The 16,161-nt window shown below is 46.7% G+C and overlaps 1 protein-coding gene across 2 annotated transcripts; it reads left to right on the plus strand.

The window, feature by feature from the left end:
- Positions 1–3,691: 3,691 nt before the first annotated feature.
- Positions 3,692–15,542, plus strand: CTSE (cathepsin E). 2 transcript variants are annotated; one of them, XM_072814534.1, is made up of 9 exons: positions 3,692–3,851; positions 4,454–4,610; positions 5,214–5,331; positions 6,303–6,421; positions 8,165–8,364; positions 10,319–10,441; positions 11,308–11,449; positions 11,551–11,649; positions 14,760–15,542. In XM_072814534.1, the coding sequence occupies exons 1-9, from the start codon at positions 3,784–3,786 to the stop codon at positions 14,922–14,924; spliced, it is 1,191 nt and encodes a 396-aa protein (XP_072670635.1). In that variant the 5' UTR covers positions 3,692–3,783; the 3' UTR covers positions 14,925–15,542. The 2 variants fall into 2 exon arrangements, with proteins under 2 accessions (XP_072670635.1, XP_072670636.1); XM_072814535.1 differs by lacking the exon at positions 11,308–11,449.
- The last annotated feature ends 619 nt before the right edge of the window (positions 15,543–16,161 follow it).

The following is a 16,161-nucleotide window of genomic DNA, read 5'->3' on the forward strand; positions in this document are numbered from 1 at the left end:
CAAAACACCTTAAACTTTTAGTTTTCAGAATTCAACATCTGGGTCAGGCGTAACTAGCAGAAGGGTGCATGAGGGGGATTTTTGCACCTATCAGCAGTGCAGTAATGATCCTTGCTGAGAGGCTCCTTGAAGGCAAAATAGAAAATATTTGCAAAAAAGAAGCAATAACAAGATTTCTCATCACACAGCTCCTCACCACCACCCGCCACCCTGCACACACCCTTCTCTCTTCTTACAATTAAAATGCTTCAAATTTTCCATCACAAAGAAAATTATTTTCTCTCCCCCTTTTACCCTCTCCTCCTCCCTCCCCATCCTCTCTCTTAGTCTTTCTCTTCCAGGAAGAAATTCTCGAATGTCAGACCTTTGAGATCACCCAGTACAGATCATCAACTTTAAAGTTCAGGCAAACCTGGGTTTGGATGCTGATTACAGCACCTTTGCAAGTTGCTTACACTCTCTGTGCCTCAGTTATCTCATCTGTAAAGTGGGCTTTAAAATAATACCTGCCAGATAGGATTGGTGTAAGGGTAGAATGAGCTAATGTTCCCAAAGTCCTTAGCTCAGAGCCTGGCACATAGTCTGTGCCCTCAAAACTGCTCCTTGTTATTGTTACCCAATCCACCCTCTTCATGGTACAGACGAGGAAACTAGATTCAGAGAAAACTGATGCATCCCGGATTGCTGGCTCCACTGCAGTCAGGAGCCTGCTGAGTATGAAGGAGAGCAGCGGCTTGTGTCTTATACTGACACAGTCTCTGGAACCCTGATAAGGCTGACTTCCACAGAGCACTGAGAAACCGTCCTCTTATTATTAATTTATCTTCTGAAGCTGAAGCTCTAGAATCGAGAAGGTGATTGGACGGTGTCACACCAAGAGCTTTCAAATGTTCTGGAAACAGACAAAGGCTCTGCATCCAACCAGCCCCTAATCCACATGCCTGAGGATCTCTCTTTCTTCCCAAAGACCCTCTCCCCATGCTGAAGGACGGGATCATTGCCCATACTCTATCCTGGTTTTGCCCACTTGGTACCATTTCATCCCAAATACTCTCTTTTCTTAAAGGACACACACAAACACACACCAACACATCCTTGGATGCACACATCCAAGGGCTTTTTTTTCTTAAGTAGGCTCCAAGCCCAGCATGAAGCCCAACACAAGGCTTGAACTCACAACCCTGAGATCAAGAGTTTGACGCTTAACTGACTGAGCCACCAGGGGCTCCCAAGAGCTCTTGTTCCCAAATCATCCACAGCGATATTTGGTTCCAACATGGGAGGTCCGGTAATCTGCAACCAGGACAGATGGGTTTCCTGTTCTTTCCAGAGAGAACAGAACCCATTCGTTCTGACAAACGTCTCCACACTCCTGTCTCTAGCCTGTGTCAAACTTTTCAAAACCCAGCCAGATTCTGCATTTCCACGCAGGCAATCTGGGATATCACTGATTGGGTCAGGGGCAGGTGACCACAGCTGCACAGACTAACCAGCTTGCCTTCCAGTCCGAGCCAAGCAAACCCTCTACTCACAATCAACAGAAGCCAAGGGCAAGTGAGGACTGGCCTGGAAGATGGGCAGAGAGGGAGGGGTTCCAGCTATGTTCATTTCAACAGTTGAGTAACAATAATGAGAATTCTGTGGCAGGAAGATCCCTGGACTGGGAGTTAGGAGGCTGGGGTCCTAACTCGAGCTCTGGCACTAAAGGAACCACAGGCTCTTGGGCCCATCGCTCTGCCTCTCTGCCGCAGCGTCCTCATCTGCCATGTAAGCCGGGTTGCCCTGATGGCAAGAAGAAGCCTCCCAGTGCAAGGCTTTTATAGTGAAGATGTTCAGTCTGATGATACGTTACAGTTTTTCAAGTACTTCCACATACCACATTTTGTGTATTTAATCCTCCTTAAAACTCAACAAGGTATGTAGGGCCTTCGGCAGATAGCAAATCTAAGGTACCTAGCGGTCGGGCAATTACGGGCAAACCATGACAGAGCATAATGTCAAAACGAATTATCTCAACATCTAACCTCCTCTGGCTCATGCTGTCCTCCTGGGGGTAGACGTCCCTCCCTAATGAAAGGTCAAAGAGAACTGTCAAGTGGGTAAATGTGAGAGTTTTTATGCCCTTGGGGTCAGGGTTTCAAGGGTCCAGGCTCTTCCCTAAGTCCCTTTGATATTCTTTTAAACAGTTTTAGAGCCCAAGGCAGAGCTCAACTGAGCTCTAGACTCCAACTTTGCTGCTTGGGCTTCTGAGATGGAAAGTAGAGCCCATGGCTGCAATTAAGACATTGCCAGAACTCTGACGAGTCAGAGCAAAGCTGCCCTGAACCCTGGTTCTCTGCCTTTACTCCAGGGTTAGGATGTGTTGGTAAATGTGACAGCGGAGCTGACCTCTCCTGCCCCGGTTCAGAGTGTCCCAGAAGCCTGGATCAAGGTCACAGGCAGGGGAAGGTGCTCCTCCCCACCACCCTCCATCCTCACTCAAGGTGAGAAAGCCCACCTTCTGTTTAGGAGGTAGGATGGCCATAGAGATGGCTTCATGGCAAGAGCTAATCAGGCCGGTATAACTAAGCACTGAGCCCCACCACTTCCTGCTCCACATAACAGACTGACGGTCCTGCTGTCTTTGGACACTGTAATGAACTGAATTGTCTTCCCCAAAACTCTTATGTTGAGGTCTTAACCTCTAGTACCTCAGAATGTGACTGTATTTAGAGATAGGGCCTTTAAAGAGGTGATTATGTTAAAAATGGGATCTTTATGGTGGCCCTAAACCAATATGATTCATAAGAAGCAGAAATCAAGACACAGACACACATGGAAGAGAGAGGGCATCCATTTCTGCAAGTCAAGGAAAGAGACCTCAGCAAAAAACCAACCCTGCCCATACCTTAATCTTAGACTACTGGCCTCCAGAATCATGAGAAAATACATTTCTGTGAAGCCACCCAATCTCTGATAAGTTGTTACAGCAGCTCTAGCAAACTATAGGGGCACCTGCTCCAAAATCACGCCCCTCACCCTTGCCATGCCTAGTTCCTCCTGGTGTCACCCGCCTACCCCAGAACTGTGTCTGTGTTCTCCAACTCTCCTTCCACCCCACAGCCCCAAATTCATCAAGTCCTTGGTGAAAACTAGCTAGCAAAAAAACTAGCTCCACAAGCCCAATCTCCCATTTCAGGGGCTATGAGGAGGGCTAGTTTCTGCCTCAAAGTGGACTGTGGGAGGGTGATCTGCCCTTGAGGCTCCTGGAGGAATGAGGACAGAATGGGAAATACAGAGAAAACAGCCTGGTTGGTATTTTGAGTTAGAATCCTGCCCCACATGTGATGACTGGGCTTCCACCCCCGGGAGTCCCTAGCCAGACTACTCGTGGTAACACGTGAGTGGATGGGCCCCAGGGTCCAGGGGCGCGCAGCTCTTTCAAGTAGTTTACAGGGCTCCCAGGGGTCGGGGTAGGGCACCAAAAACTCTGGGAGAAGCTGAGCCCACACAACCATCTTACTCTTAAAGGGTGCACAGACCCCAAGTCCCACGCCAGATCCCCGAGGCCCCCACCCCTGCCCCTGCATGAGGGAAAGAGGGGGGCTGCCGGGGGGAAGGGAAACGCCCTGTCATGCACACCGTGTTTGTTCTGGGCCTGGCTATTGACGCAAGAGGCCTTATCATTGGGTCCTCAGACTGGGCTGGGCAGAGCAGATCTGAGTTAGGGAGTTTCGTCCCCACCAGCCCGGGGGAGAGGAGAGGCGAGAGGGGGTAAGGAAGCAGCTGCTGGCTGGGCCCACGATGAAAACGTTCGTTCTTCTGCTGCTGGTGCTCCTGGACTTGGGACTGGCTCAACCCCGGCTCCACAGGTGAGGCCACGTCCCCAGCCCTGTGTCCAGAGGGGCAGCTCCCTCCAGCCTAGGGCCGCCCTGGGACAGGGACGCTGGTGGGGAAATGCAGAGAAGGAACTGAGGACTGGGGAAGGTGGCCAGCCTGTGTTGGTCTTGACCCTCAGCCCACAGCAAGCCACCCTCTGCCTCTGCTTCTGCCGGGATTTCCCACCCAAGGCCCAGGGAGCTCCTCACATTAGTAAAGAGCAGGAACCTGCCGCTTTGGTTGGGAGCTCAAAGGCCCAAGTACCTGCCCAGGGGACTGCCCGTGGCTGCCCCCTTCCGTCAGCCCCCCAAGAGGTTCATGAACAACTTCAGACCATTTTCCTAGGAGATCCCAAAGAGCTCGGCTCTGAACGGAGGCCACTGCAAGGCTAAGATTCTAAGACTCTTCAGGAGCAGAGACAAGGCAGACAGGCAGGGGCACAGAGGGCACTAATTCTGGCCAAACTCTGGCAGATTCTGGCAACTCTCCTGCCTTGCAGATCTTCTCCTGTGTGGTTCCCGGTTGACTGCTGGGAGAGGGCAGGGTCTGAGCGAGACAGAACTGCATCTCTTTCTCACACGGGCTTTGTCCTCAGGGTGCCTCTCAGGAGGCATCAGTCCCTCCGGAAGAAGCTGCGGGCACGGGGCCAGCTCTCGGAGTTCTGGAAATCCCAGAATTTGGATATGATCCAGTTCACTGAGTCCTGCACGATGAACCAGGATACCAACGAGCCCCTCATCAACTACTTGGACGTGAGGCATTCTGGAGCAGGGGCTGGGGAACTGGGGGAGGGGGAGGATGGTTTGGCCTCTGAGCCTGGCCAGTGACGGTCAGCAACGCTGAAGGCCAGTGTGGATTTCTCCTCTAGGATAACCCACAGGGACTGATCCCCTGGGTCCCTGGGGATTTGGTCGAGCAAGCCCCAGTGGGCCCAAATGTGTAGAGCTCTCTGCAAAAGAAAAGGATGAGCGAGGCAAGCATCCCAAACAGAAGGGCCCTGCTGCTGTCCTTGGAAGAAGGCTTAACCATCACCAGCTTCCCTTCCCTGATTGTAGAACAAAGGCATTATGCCTTCCTACCTTGCTCACAAAACCATTACGAGGAATAATGCAAATGAAAGCCAAAGAAGTAGCAGGGTGTGAGAGGCTTGATTGGATTTCCTCCCTTGCAGCCCTTTCTCTGCTCCTACTGCCTTGTGTTTCCCCCTCCTCAGCTTCTGTAAGCCCCAGTCTGTGCTAGCCCAGGCTCCGGTCCCAGAGAGCTCTCCAGAGGGCACCCCCACCCCCCGCCACCATATGGGCGCCTTCCCCTTTCCCACCACTTACACTCTGCTTCCTTTCCTCCCTCCCCTATAGATGGAGTACTTTGGCACCATCTCCATTGGCTCTCCACCACAGAACTTCACTGTCATCTTTGACACTGGCTCCTCCAACCTCTGGGTCCCCTCCGTGTACTGCACCAGCCCAGCCTGCAGTAAGTAGGGCTAGGATACTCAGCGGGGAATGGCAACTAGGGCCTGGCACTCTGGGGGAGAGGGGCTTGGTTTCCAGAAACTGGTCATGCATGCCACACTGGCTTCCCCTCTCCACCTCTGAGTCTGCCCTGGGACTGCCTACAGTAGAAACAGGGCTGGGCCAGGGAGAGAGCTAAAACTGGACTGCTATCCAAGCTAGCAACCTTCATACTGACCAGAATCAATAGGAGAAAACTCAGCCACCGAAAATCCAAATTCAATACAAATCTCTGAATACACGATGACTCAGTCCCTTTGGAACACCCAAAAGAATGCAAGTGCCATGAACCCTGGCTGTTCCTGGGCAGGTTGGTGGGTTGGATTCTAGTGTGCTATTTGTGTGCTTCAGGAGGGCTTGGTGGCCTATCCCCGGATATCATAGGTGGGGCTGGCGGGGTACAATGTAAGGGTGGGTCCGTTTGGCCAGAGGTAACTCAGGCATCTTTGTTAACGTTGGAAACGGAAGAGCTAAGGAAAGATGTCAGTCTATGCTGGATATGTTCTAGAGATACAGTGTCTCAGAAAACCCCAAGCTTAAGTGTCTACAGGTTAGGCAAGGAACTGAGAGTCCTTGCCTGAAATGGCATTTGTTTATCCCTGGATTTTTTTGAATACCAGGTTCTGACCCACATTAGTTGGCAGAGACTTCTGATGGCACTCAATACATGATGCTTGTCTTAGGGTGCCTCATGAAGTCCCTGGGGACAGTCATGTTTGCCCAGGGACAACTAGTGGGTCCCCAGTTGGGCTGCCACATGTGGCTAGAGAAGAATGTAGTAACTCACTAAGGTGGGTGATGGTGAATCTTTCTAGAGGCTCCCACTCAATCTTGGGAGTTGAGAGAAGAGATTCCACATCTCCAGGGGATCAGGGCAGAGACAAAGGCAGCGAGCTGGTGGCCCAGGCAACAGCAGCTTCCTTGCTTTTCCAGAGACACATGCCAAGTTCTACCCTTCCCAGTCCAACACATACAGTGCACTGGGGAATCAGTTCTCCATTCAGTATGGGACTGGAAGCTTGTCTGGAATCATTGGAGCTGACCAAGTCAATGTGAGTACAGTTTCTTCTTCTCTTCTCTTTTGGCCAGAAACTTGGGATACAGAATATTTTTCAGAGTTGTTAGGGGAATACTTTCAGATCTACCTCAGGAAGAGGTAGAAACAAGGAGCTGGCTTCCAGGGAAAGGGGGAAGCCTGGTCAGGCGGGAGTAGCACTCCCTGCTTGAGATAATGGCAGTGGGCCAGTCTGCTCAGTGTGCTGGGTTCTAGACAGGCAGCAAGGAGGAATTCCACAGAGAAACAGTGCACAGGACTGAAAGCCTGGTGGTAAGCTTTCAAGAATGGATTAAGGCAAAAAACAAACAAACAAAAATGAATCAAAGATGCTCACTCTCAGTGCAATGAGGCAAGAAAAAAGAAACTAAGGGCATTACGATTATAAAGGAAGAAACTATATTGTCATTATTTACATAAAACAAGATTCTGTAGGCAAAAAAATCCAAAAATGACCACAGATCATTGAGACTAGTAATTATTTAGCAAAGTTGCTGAATACCAGATTAACAAACAAAATAATTTGTAATTTAAATATCCAGAAAAACAAATGGAAAATAGATTTTTAATGCCATTATTTATAATGTCATCAAACACCTACAGGTAAATTTAATAAAAAATGGGCAAGATCTCCACTCTAAAAACTGCAAGACACTACTGAGTAAAATTAAGGAAGATCTACATAAATTGAAACGACTCAGTATTTCATGACTCAGTATTACAGACACATCAAAGTTTTCTCAAATTGATCTATAGATTTAATGTCAACTCAATCAAAACAACAGCAATTTTTATTAGAAATTGATAAGCTAATTCTAAAATGTATAGGGATATGTAATACACCAAGAAAATCGAGGTGAAGAAAAACACTATAAAGATCTATTACAAAGCTATCATAATGGAGACAGTGTGGTATTGACACAAGATAAGCAAATAGACAAATGGAACAAAATGGATAATCAGAAACTCCTCTAAATTCTGTCGACCATGAAACTGCAGTGGAGGATATGAGAATGTACTTATCAAATGATGCTAGGTCGTTTGGATAGCCATATAGTTAAAAAAATGAAAACTCTTTACTCCAACCTCGTGCATTATCAAACTTCAGTACATTATAGATGTTTTACTCCTTGACATATGTACAACATAAATATGTGTGCATGTTCACCAAAAGCAATGCACAATCAGCAGGTATCAGCACTGTTCATGATAGTCCATACAGGAAACAACCCAAATATCCATCAACAGTAGAATGAAGGACAGCACATTCATACCATGGGAAATGACAATGAACAAAACTACAAGAGTGTACTACGTCATGTTGAGTGACATAAGCCAGATACAAGGAATTCATCCTGTATGATTCCATTTATACAAAGTTCAAGAAAAGGCAAAGGCAGTATATGTTAGAAGTCAGAAGATGAGTTGCTCTTGAGGAAAGGTACAATGATTAGCAGGGGGCATGAGGGGGCTTCCAGTTTGGGAGATCGCTGACGAGGGTGAGTTTGGGAAAACTCACCCAACTGTACACTTAGGATTTCTGTATTACACTTCAATTTTTTTAAAGTTTCCATAAACAAAAATTAAGGGTGTGGGGATGTGATGAAATCAGTGTGCTCATGTAATCAAGGAAAGTTGGGTGGGGGATGAATTCGCTTCAGACCAGGGGGAGAATCCTGGAATCTGAGACTCTTTGCCAAAGATATCCTGTGCAGTTTTCTTTCGGGCTTTCTCCCGTCAGGTGGAGGGACTGGTTGTGGTCGGCCAGCAGTTTGGAGAGAGTGTCACGGAGCCTGGCCAGACCTTTGTGAACGCAGAGTTTGATGGAATTCTAGGCCTGGGATACCCCTCCTTGGCTGTGGGAGGGGTGACCCCGGTGTTCGACAACATGATGGCACAGAACCTGGTGGACATACCCATGTTTTCTGTGTACATGAGCAGGTAGGCCCATCCAGCCCACCAAGGTGAAGGTCAGTCACTGCTACAGGGAGGCAGCGTGGTGCCGCTGAAAGGGCACTAGACTGGATAGTCCAACACCTAGCTTGGATCTCTTGCTTGACCTATTACCAGCTATGTGACCTTGAGCTTACCTTCTCTGGATATTGAGGAAATGAAGTTTGCCTCACTTTGTAAACTGCACCACCCTGAACTCATAGGAGGATTCTCTGGGATTGGATATTCATTAACACAGTGAATAAATATTTATTAATCTCCTATTATGTGCCTGCCGGGCAAGGGAGCACAGTGAAACAAGGAAGATAATCCCAATCCCTCCCTTCAGGAAGCTGGATTCCCATGGGAGGAGGCAGGAAAAGATTCCAAAGTAAGCAGACGATAAAATAATGGAATGTTAAGGGAATAATAAGATGTAGTATTTACATAAAATAGAATATTATTCAGCCTCAAAAAGGAAGGAAATTCTGACATGTGCTACAAGCGGATGAGCCTTGAGGACATTATGTTAAGTGAAACACAGTCAGTCATAGAAGGACAAATACCGCAGGATTTCACCTACCTGCAGGTACCTGGGCCAGTCCGATTCAGAGAGACAGAAGGTAGAACCACAGTTGCCAAGTATAGGGGGAAGGGGACTAGGAAGCTGCTGTTTCATGAGTATAGATAGAGTTTTGGGTTCACAGGATGAAAAGGTTCTGGAGACTGGCTCACCACAGAATGAATATCCTTAACACTACCAAACTGGACATTTAAAAATGGTTAATTTATGCAATTTTTAAAAAAAAATTGCCTGTTGTAGTTGAAAAAGTTCATGAGGCTTTTTCCCTGTTGCCTGGGATCCTGAGAGCATCATCTCACCTTCATCCCCACTTAGGGAGGGGATTTCCTACCTCTCTGACGTCCCCACCAGTGTGCTTTGGCCTGAGCCCACTGTGTTCGTGGAAGCCCATATCCCCTGTGCTCCACTCTCATGAGGAGAGGTTTGAATTTCCTATATTCAAGTGCATGGTGCGGGTGTGAGTACGACGGCAGGTTGTCCAGACCCCTGAGCTGCCACCTTCCAGCCCAGAAAGACAAGGGTGAGGATGGGAAAGAGCAAAGGCTTTGCAGTCTGACTGACCTGGGTGGAAGCCTCGAGTCTCAGGGTCCTAAAATGGGCACAAGGTTGATGTAAGAAGTAAATAGGATGACGCAGGTAAAATTCCTCACCCAGTGTCCTGCACAAAGGCCATCAACAAATGATAGTTCTTCCCCTACCTCCTCAAAACCACTTTTCTAAGATGCCCACAGATTCTGTTCTGATGCCCACCCGGTTCTGTTCCCCATTACCACCGTGCCTCAGAGCACCCTGACTTTCTCTGATCCTTTTCCTCCTAAAAATGAATCAGTTTCATGTCCTATTTCCCCAGAATCCTGTTAGGTGCCAGAACATACTCTGAGAAATCCACACCATTGGAAATTAATTGTCAAGCTCTAGTAAGTCAGGTTGCATTCCCATTAGCTTCCTTACCTTAACACAATGGAGTGAATAGCATGGAAACTCTAGCACTGCCAAAACAGTAGTAGGAAAGATACTTGGGGGGAAAAGGCTTTGGGGGGGGGGATGCGTCAAGTCATAGGGTGTGTGCATGCCCCAGATGGTCCTAGCTTTGGCTCTGCATGAGCTCTGCATGACCAGAGCAGTTGTCCCTTTTTGCCTTCCCCCTAGCCCTTTGACCAAGAACTAAGAAGCAAAAAGACATCCACAAATTGTTAAGCAGAGCTATTTCTACACTTCATTCCTTTTGCCCAAAAAGGCCTAGACTAAGCAAATTGCAGTAGTCAGAGCCCTAGTCTCAAAGCCCAGGCTACTATTTCTGCCTATACATGGTATAAGCCGGCTTGTCCCCAAGGTATCCCAGGGGCCCCTCCCTGACCATCTGCCCTTCCTTCCGTGTAGTGACCCAGAAGGTGGTACGGGAAGCGAACTGATTTTCGGAGGCTATGACCACTCACACTTCTCTGGGAACCTGAACTGGGTCCCCGTCACCAAGCAAGGCTACTGGCAGATTGCACTGGATGCGTGAGTATTTTCCACAAAGTACTTATGGTATGAAGGAAGAACTCAAGACAGGCACAACTCACACTGGGTTCACTGAATTGACCTGCATCTAAGTGCTGGTCCCTGGGAGAGGGTCCTGAGGGCTTGCTGCCGTGTGAGGCTGAAAGCGTGGTGGTGCTGAGCAAAGGTGCAGGAAGGGGCCGCAGTCGCCAGGGCAACAGGCAGGAGGTACCAAGTCTCAGCTTCCTTCCCTGTACATGTGATGTGCCCCCAAGTCAACAGACAATAAATACAAACCCTCAGCCAATTACTTGGGGCTCATTTAACATTAATTAACATATAGGGTAAGGGGTGGGTGACATGAGTGTATAAGAGTGAACTGAACTCAGATTTCATCTCCATGAAGCATGTCCAGAAGATCTCACACACACACACACACACACACACACACACACACACACACCCCACTATCATTGTAGAGAGCGGTCAGTGCTCCATGAGATGTGCCACCAAAGTGGCCTGGCAGTCAGGGCAGGACAGCTTCTATCTGAAGAGCTCCTCAAGCAAGGGTTTCACGAAGGAGGTGACATTGACTGGGCCTTGACATACATACATGCATGCATACACGCCTGTGTGTGTGTGTGTGTGTGTGTGTGTGTGTGTGCTGGGTCCAAAAGTAAATGTATTTCCTGCTATGGATCTCAGTCACAGAAAAACTGAGAAATACTCATGTGTGAGATAGTCAAAATGAAAATCGTTAATGTATATCTGAGAACCCAACAAAGGTTGAGAGCAGCCGGGGAACCTGGAAGCTTCATGGCAGAGGGGAAGGGGGCCATATGGGGTAGGGGTGGGAGGTCGGCTGATGACATTTCCTTTGCCCTCAGAATCCAGGTAGGAGGCACAGTGATGTTCTGCTCTGAGGGCTGCCAGGCCATTGTGGACACAGGGACTTCTCTCATCACAGGCCCCTCAGATGAAATCAAGCAACTGCAGAACGCCATTGGGGCAGAGCCCATGGATGGAGAAGTCAGTGCCTGCTGGGGGAGGGAGGAGGTGGGAGCAGGGGAGCGAGGCCCTCTCCTGGGAGGTGGGAGGCCTCTAAATGGGTCCTCTGTGTTGGGTTTTAGTATGGGGTGGAGTGTGCCAACCTCAACGTCATGCCAGATGTCACCTTCATCATCAATGGAGTCTCCTACACCCTCCAGCCAACTGCCTATACCCTACTGGTAAGAACTGTTTCCTTATTCTGCAAGTCACTGGGCCTTCCCCACAAGCCTACCACTTCCTTTTTTCAGTTGCCTGCACTCAGGCTGCATTTACCCCAGCCCTCCTCCCATCCTCTCCTGCACTGAAGTGGCATTCCCTCTAGAAAGGACAAAGCTGCCTGTGGTAGAAAGACCACTGGGCTGGTTCTCTCTCAGTTTCTGTTCCACCATGAAGCAGCAGCCAACCTGGGACAAGCCATTTAGCAAAGTTTTCTGAACTTGTCGCATAGGATTTTTCATCTGACAAAGTTTAATCCCTTCAAACACCTAGTAAGATGGATATTATCATGCCATTTTATGGATGAGGATATTGAGACTCGAAAGTTAAGAGGTTCAAGACATGAGTTGCTTGGGGGATGAGGTACGGAATGAGGTTGTATCTTTTAACAATCAGATTAACCTTCTTCTCGAACAACAAAGTGTCTTTTATTGCAGTAGATTCCTAAATTTGTAGGGTGAAGTGGGAAGGGAATTCCTGGGGGAAAAATATGATTGCTTCACACTGCAGTTGGCCCAGATTTTCAATATCACATGCAGTTCTTTGGTGACACTCAATATACTAACTTTACTGGAGAGTCACCCACAGCACCAGGGTGATTGTGTCAGAATGAAGGTGCCAGGTATAGAGGACTTTAGGGACTTATCTACCCCCCACATCTTGATCTCTGCTAACCGCTTCCCCAAGCCACCAAATTTCAGTGGACAATGCAGGTGAAAAGAAATGTTTTTTTTTTTTTAGTTTTTGTTTAAATTCTAGTTAGTGTACGGTGTAGTATTAGTTTCAGGTGTACTAAAAGCATTGAATATAGTGATTCAACACTTCCAAACAACAACCAGTGCTCATCACAGCAAGTGCCCCCCTTAATCCTCATCACCTATTTCACCCATCCCCCCACAACCTCCCCTCTGGTAACTGTTAGTTTGGTCTCTATAGTTTAAGAGTTTGTTTCCTGGTTTGCCTCTCTCTCTCTCTCAATCTCTCTCCTTCTCTCTTTTTTCACTTTGCTTGTTTATTTTGTTTCTTAAATTCCACATATGAGTGAGATTATATAGTATTTCTCTTTCTTTGACTTATTTTTCTTAGCTTTATACCCTCTAGCTTCATCCACATTATTGCAAATGGCAAGATTTCATTATTTTTAAGACTGAATAATATTCCATTGTATATATATACACCACATTTTCTTTACCCTTTCATCAATCAATGGACATGTAGACTGTTTCCATAATTTGCCTATTGTGGGTAATGTTGCTATAAACATTGGAGTGCATGTATCCCTTTGAAGTAGTACTTTTATACTCTTTGGATAAATACTTAGAGTGCAATTGCATAAAAATTCTAGAAGAGAACACAGGCAGTAACCTCTTTGACATCAGTCATAGCAACTTCTTTCTAGATATGTCTCCTGGAGGCAAGGAGAAACAAAAGCAAATTATTGCTTAAATTATTATTAAATTATTAAATTATTATTATTAAATTATTTGAAACTCATCAAAACAAAAATATTTTGCACAATGAAGGAAACAATCAACAAAACTAAAAGGCAACCTACAGAATGAGAGGAGATATTTGCAAATGACATCGAATAAAGCATTTGTATGCAAAATATATAAAGAACTTATAAAACTAAACACCTCAAAAACAAATAATCCAACTTAAAGATGGCCAGCAGACATGAAAAGATGTTCAACATCATTGATCATCAGGGAAATGCAAATCAAAACTACTATGAGCTACCACCCCACACCTGTCAGAATGGCTAAAATTAACAAGGCAAGAAACAGGTGTTGGCAAGGATGTGGAGAAAGGGGAACCCTCTTAGTCTGCTGGTGGGAATGCAAAATGGTGCAGCCACTCTGGAGAACAATATGGAAGTTCCTCAAAAAGTTAAAAATAAAACTACCCTACGATCTAGCAATTGCACTAATAAGAAAATGAATGTTTAGCTTTAAAATATATTTCCTGTCAAGCCCCCTAAGCATCTCCAACAAAGGGATTCTGGAGCTGCCATTAGGAACACCAGACTGGAGACAAGCTAGGCACTTTAAGTGGGCCATGCTCATGGCCCTATACACCCTTCAGCAGTCTGGTATCCTCATACTCTCCCACCTGCACCCATGTGAGTCCCTGCTCATCTCACTTCCTTCCCTATGCCCAGCGTGGTACCCTTATCCTTTTCTGCCAGCAGATTTCAATCAGAGACACCTCAGTCTACCAATGATGCTGTGACAGCATTGCATGGTTAGCCCTTTACTCTTAAGAGGGCGCTTTAAACCCTCTGCAAACTTCCCAGACCCTCATCAGCAACCTCAAATCTCAGATAGTTGTTGGAAAGACCACACCTGCCTGGTAGACCCCACGTCTTTGCCAAACTAAAAAAGTAAGGTTGGGGGAAGTTACACTCTTCTCACAGAACAATGGATGTCTACTTGCCTTATACCTAAAAAGTGATCCTTCCCCAGAACATCAAGAAAGCAGTATAGTTTCTCTCCCTTAAAAAACTAAATTGAGGGACACCTGGGTGCCTCAGCGGTTGAGTGTTTGCCTTTGGCTCGGGTCATGATCCCGGGGTCCTGGGATCGAGTCCCACATCAGGCTCCCAGTGAGAAGCCTGCTTCTCCCTCTGCCTGTGTCTCTGCCTCTTTCTCTGTGTCTCTCATGAATTAATAAATAAAATCTTTTTTAAAAAATTAAGTTGAGCTTTGCTAGAAACTAAAGTAACCAGAATTTAAGCTAAGATCTTCTAAAGCCAAACCTTTTGCTCTTCCAGTCATGCAACAAGGTTTCACTTTTTCCAGTTGTAAAGTGGGAGGTGGGGGGCATGTATAACAGATGAACAATTCTCAAAATTGTAGAACTTAGAAGCCCAGGTCCACGTATGTGAAACTGTGCAAATATTTTGCTGAGTAAACAAGTAGAGGTGTATGAAGCAGGAAGAGCCAATCAGCCAAAATTGTGACCGTCCAGCGCCATTTGGTATAGTCACCACCACTACCACACAGTACCGCCTCCAAGTAGCACTACTTCCCTTTCGCCCCATATGTCACTTACCCCTTCCTTCCCACCCCAGGACTATGTGGATGGAATGGAGTTCTGCAGCAGTGGCTTTCAAGGTCTTGACATCCAGCCTCCAGCCGGGCCTCTCTGGATCCTGGGCGATGTCTTCATCAGGAAGTTTTACTCAGTCTTTGATCGTGGGAATAATCGTGTTGGGCTGGCCCTGGCAGTCCCCTAAGCAGAGGTCATCTGCCTGTGCCTGCTTGCCCGACACTCCTTGGAAATCCAGCGGTGTCCCTTAGTTGGGGCATTCTTCACAGCTGCCAAAACGTCATTTTCGGTAGGATACAATTGTTCTAGAGCTGCAAACTGAATTAGGTCCAAATAGAGCATGAGAACACACACACTGCACGCACTTCACACACACCTCACACCACCCTCATACACACCTCCTTCACCACCATCGTGATGGAAGAATTAAGTTGTATGTCCATACTTTTTATTGCTTTGTACTAACACTTTCTTTTGGAGATTTCCCAACATGCACATTGGCAGAGATTATTAATTCCCTTGCACCCCACCTACCCTTCATAACTCACCTGGCAGGTAGCCTGCCCTGTTTTATCTACACCACCACCCATCCTCTCTCCAGCCCCATATATCTGCAAGATCCTAAAGCAAATTCTTAGCATCACATCATAAATCATCACATCAAAGATTTATCCACAAATCCTTGCAATATTCTTAAACATGCGATCAGTATTCAAATGTTCCCTATTGTCTGGGAAATGTTGGGTCATTTTTACAGGTGACTTGATTATATTAGGATGCAAATAAAGATTACAAATTGCATTTATTTGAACTGTCTCTGTGCCTCTTTCCATGCATAGAGTTGACCACATTCTGAATTTTGCAAGTTGAAATCCAGAGGGGTCATGCAATGTGAGTCCATCTTTCCTACAAAATGGCAGTTGGTTCTAGAGCCTGATTTTGTGGCTAGAATATTTCATCAATGGTGCTAGGTACATCCCATCGTAGCCCCATCAGGAAGCAGATAATACTGGCCTCTTTATTCACAATGTTAGGACTGACGAGTGGGTGCTAGAGCTGTCAGGCTCATCCATCCAGAATCAATTTCCTTCTGCATTTTATCCAAAGGTTTCAGCAACCACTGATTATCTATCGTTGCTTAGATCCATGCTGTCGTCAGGGCTGCAAAACAGAGATTTTTCTAACTCTATTTTTTCTCCTGTGTTTGTTAGCTAGAATTCCTCTATTTAAAAGAAATCTTTCATCATCTATTTGCTTACCATTAGATATGGCTCATATAGGAAAGGCAAACTTACTTGGCTTTTTCCCTTTATTTACTGGCTTTCAGAAAGATGAGTGTGTTTCAACTTATTGCAGTTTTTTCAGTATCAAAGCAACCCACATTGAGCCAGCAGGTGCCCCTTCAAATTAGTTTTTATGAAGTT

This window comes from Canis lupus, chromosome 38 (genome assembly GCF_048164855.1).
Source record: "Canis lupus baileyi chromosome 38, mCanLup2.hap1, whole genome shotgun sequence".
In the NCBI taxonomy this organism is placed as follows: domain Eukaryota; kingdom Metazoa; phylum Chordata; class Mammalia; order Carnivora; family Canidae; genus Canis; species Canis lupus.

Coding starts and splice junctions, on each gene's coding strand:
- CTSE (XM_072814534.1), top strand. CDS start 3,784: ATGAAAACGTTCGTTCTTCTGCTGCTGGTGCTCCTGGACTTGGGACTG. Junction 4,611..5,213: donor CCCTCATCAACTACTTGGAC/GTGAGGCATTCT, acceptor CCTCCCCTATAG/ATGGAGTACTTTGGCACCAT. Junction 8,365..10,318: donor TTTTCTGTGTACATGAGCAG/GTAGGCCCATCC, acceptor CCTTCCGTGTAG/TGACCCAGAAGGTGGTACGG.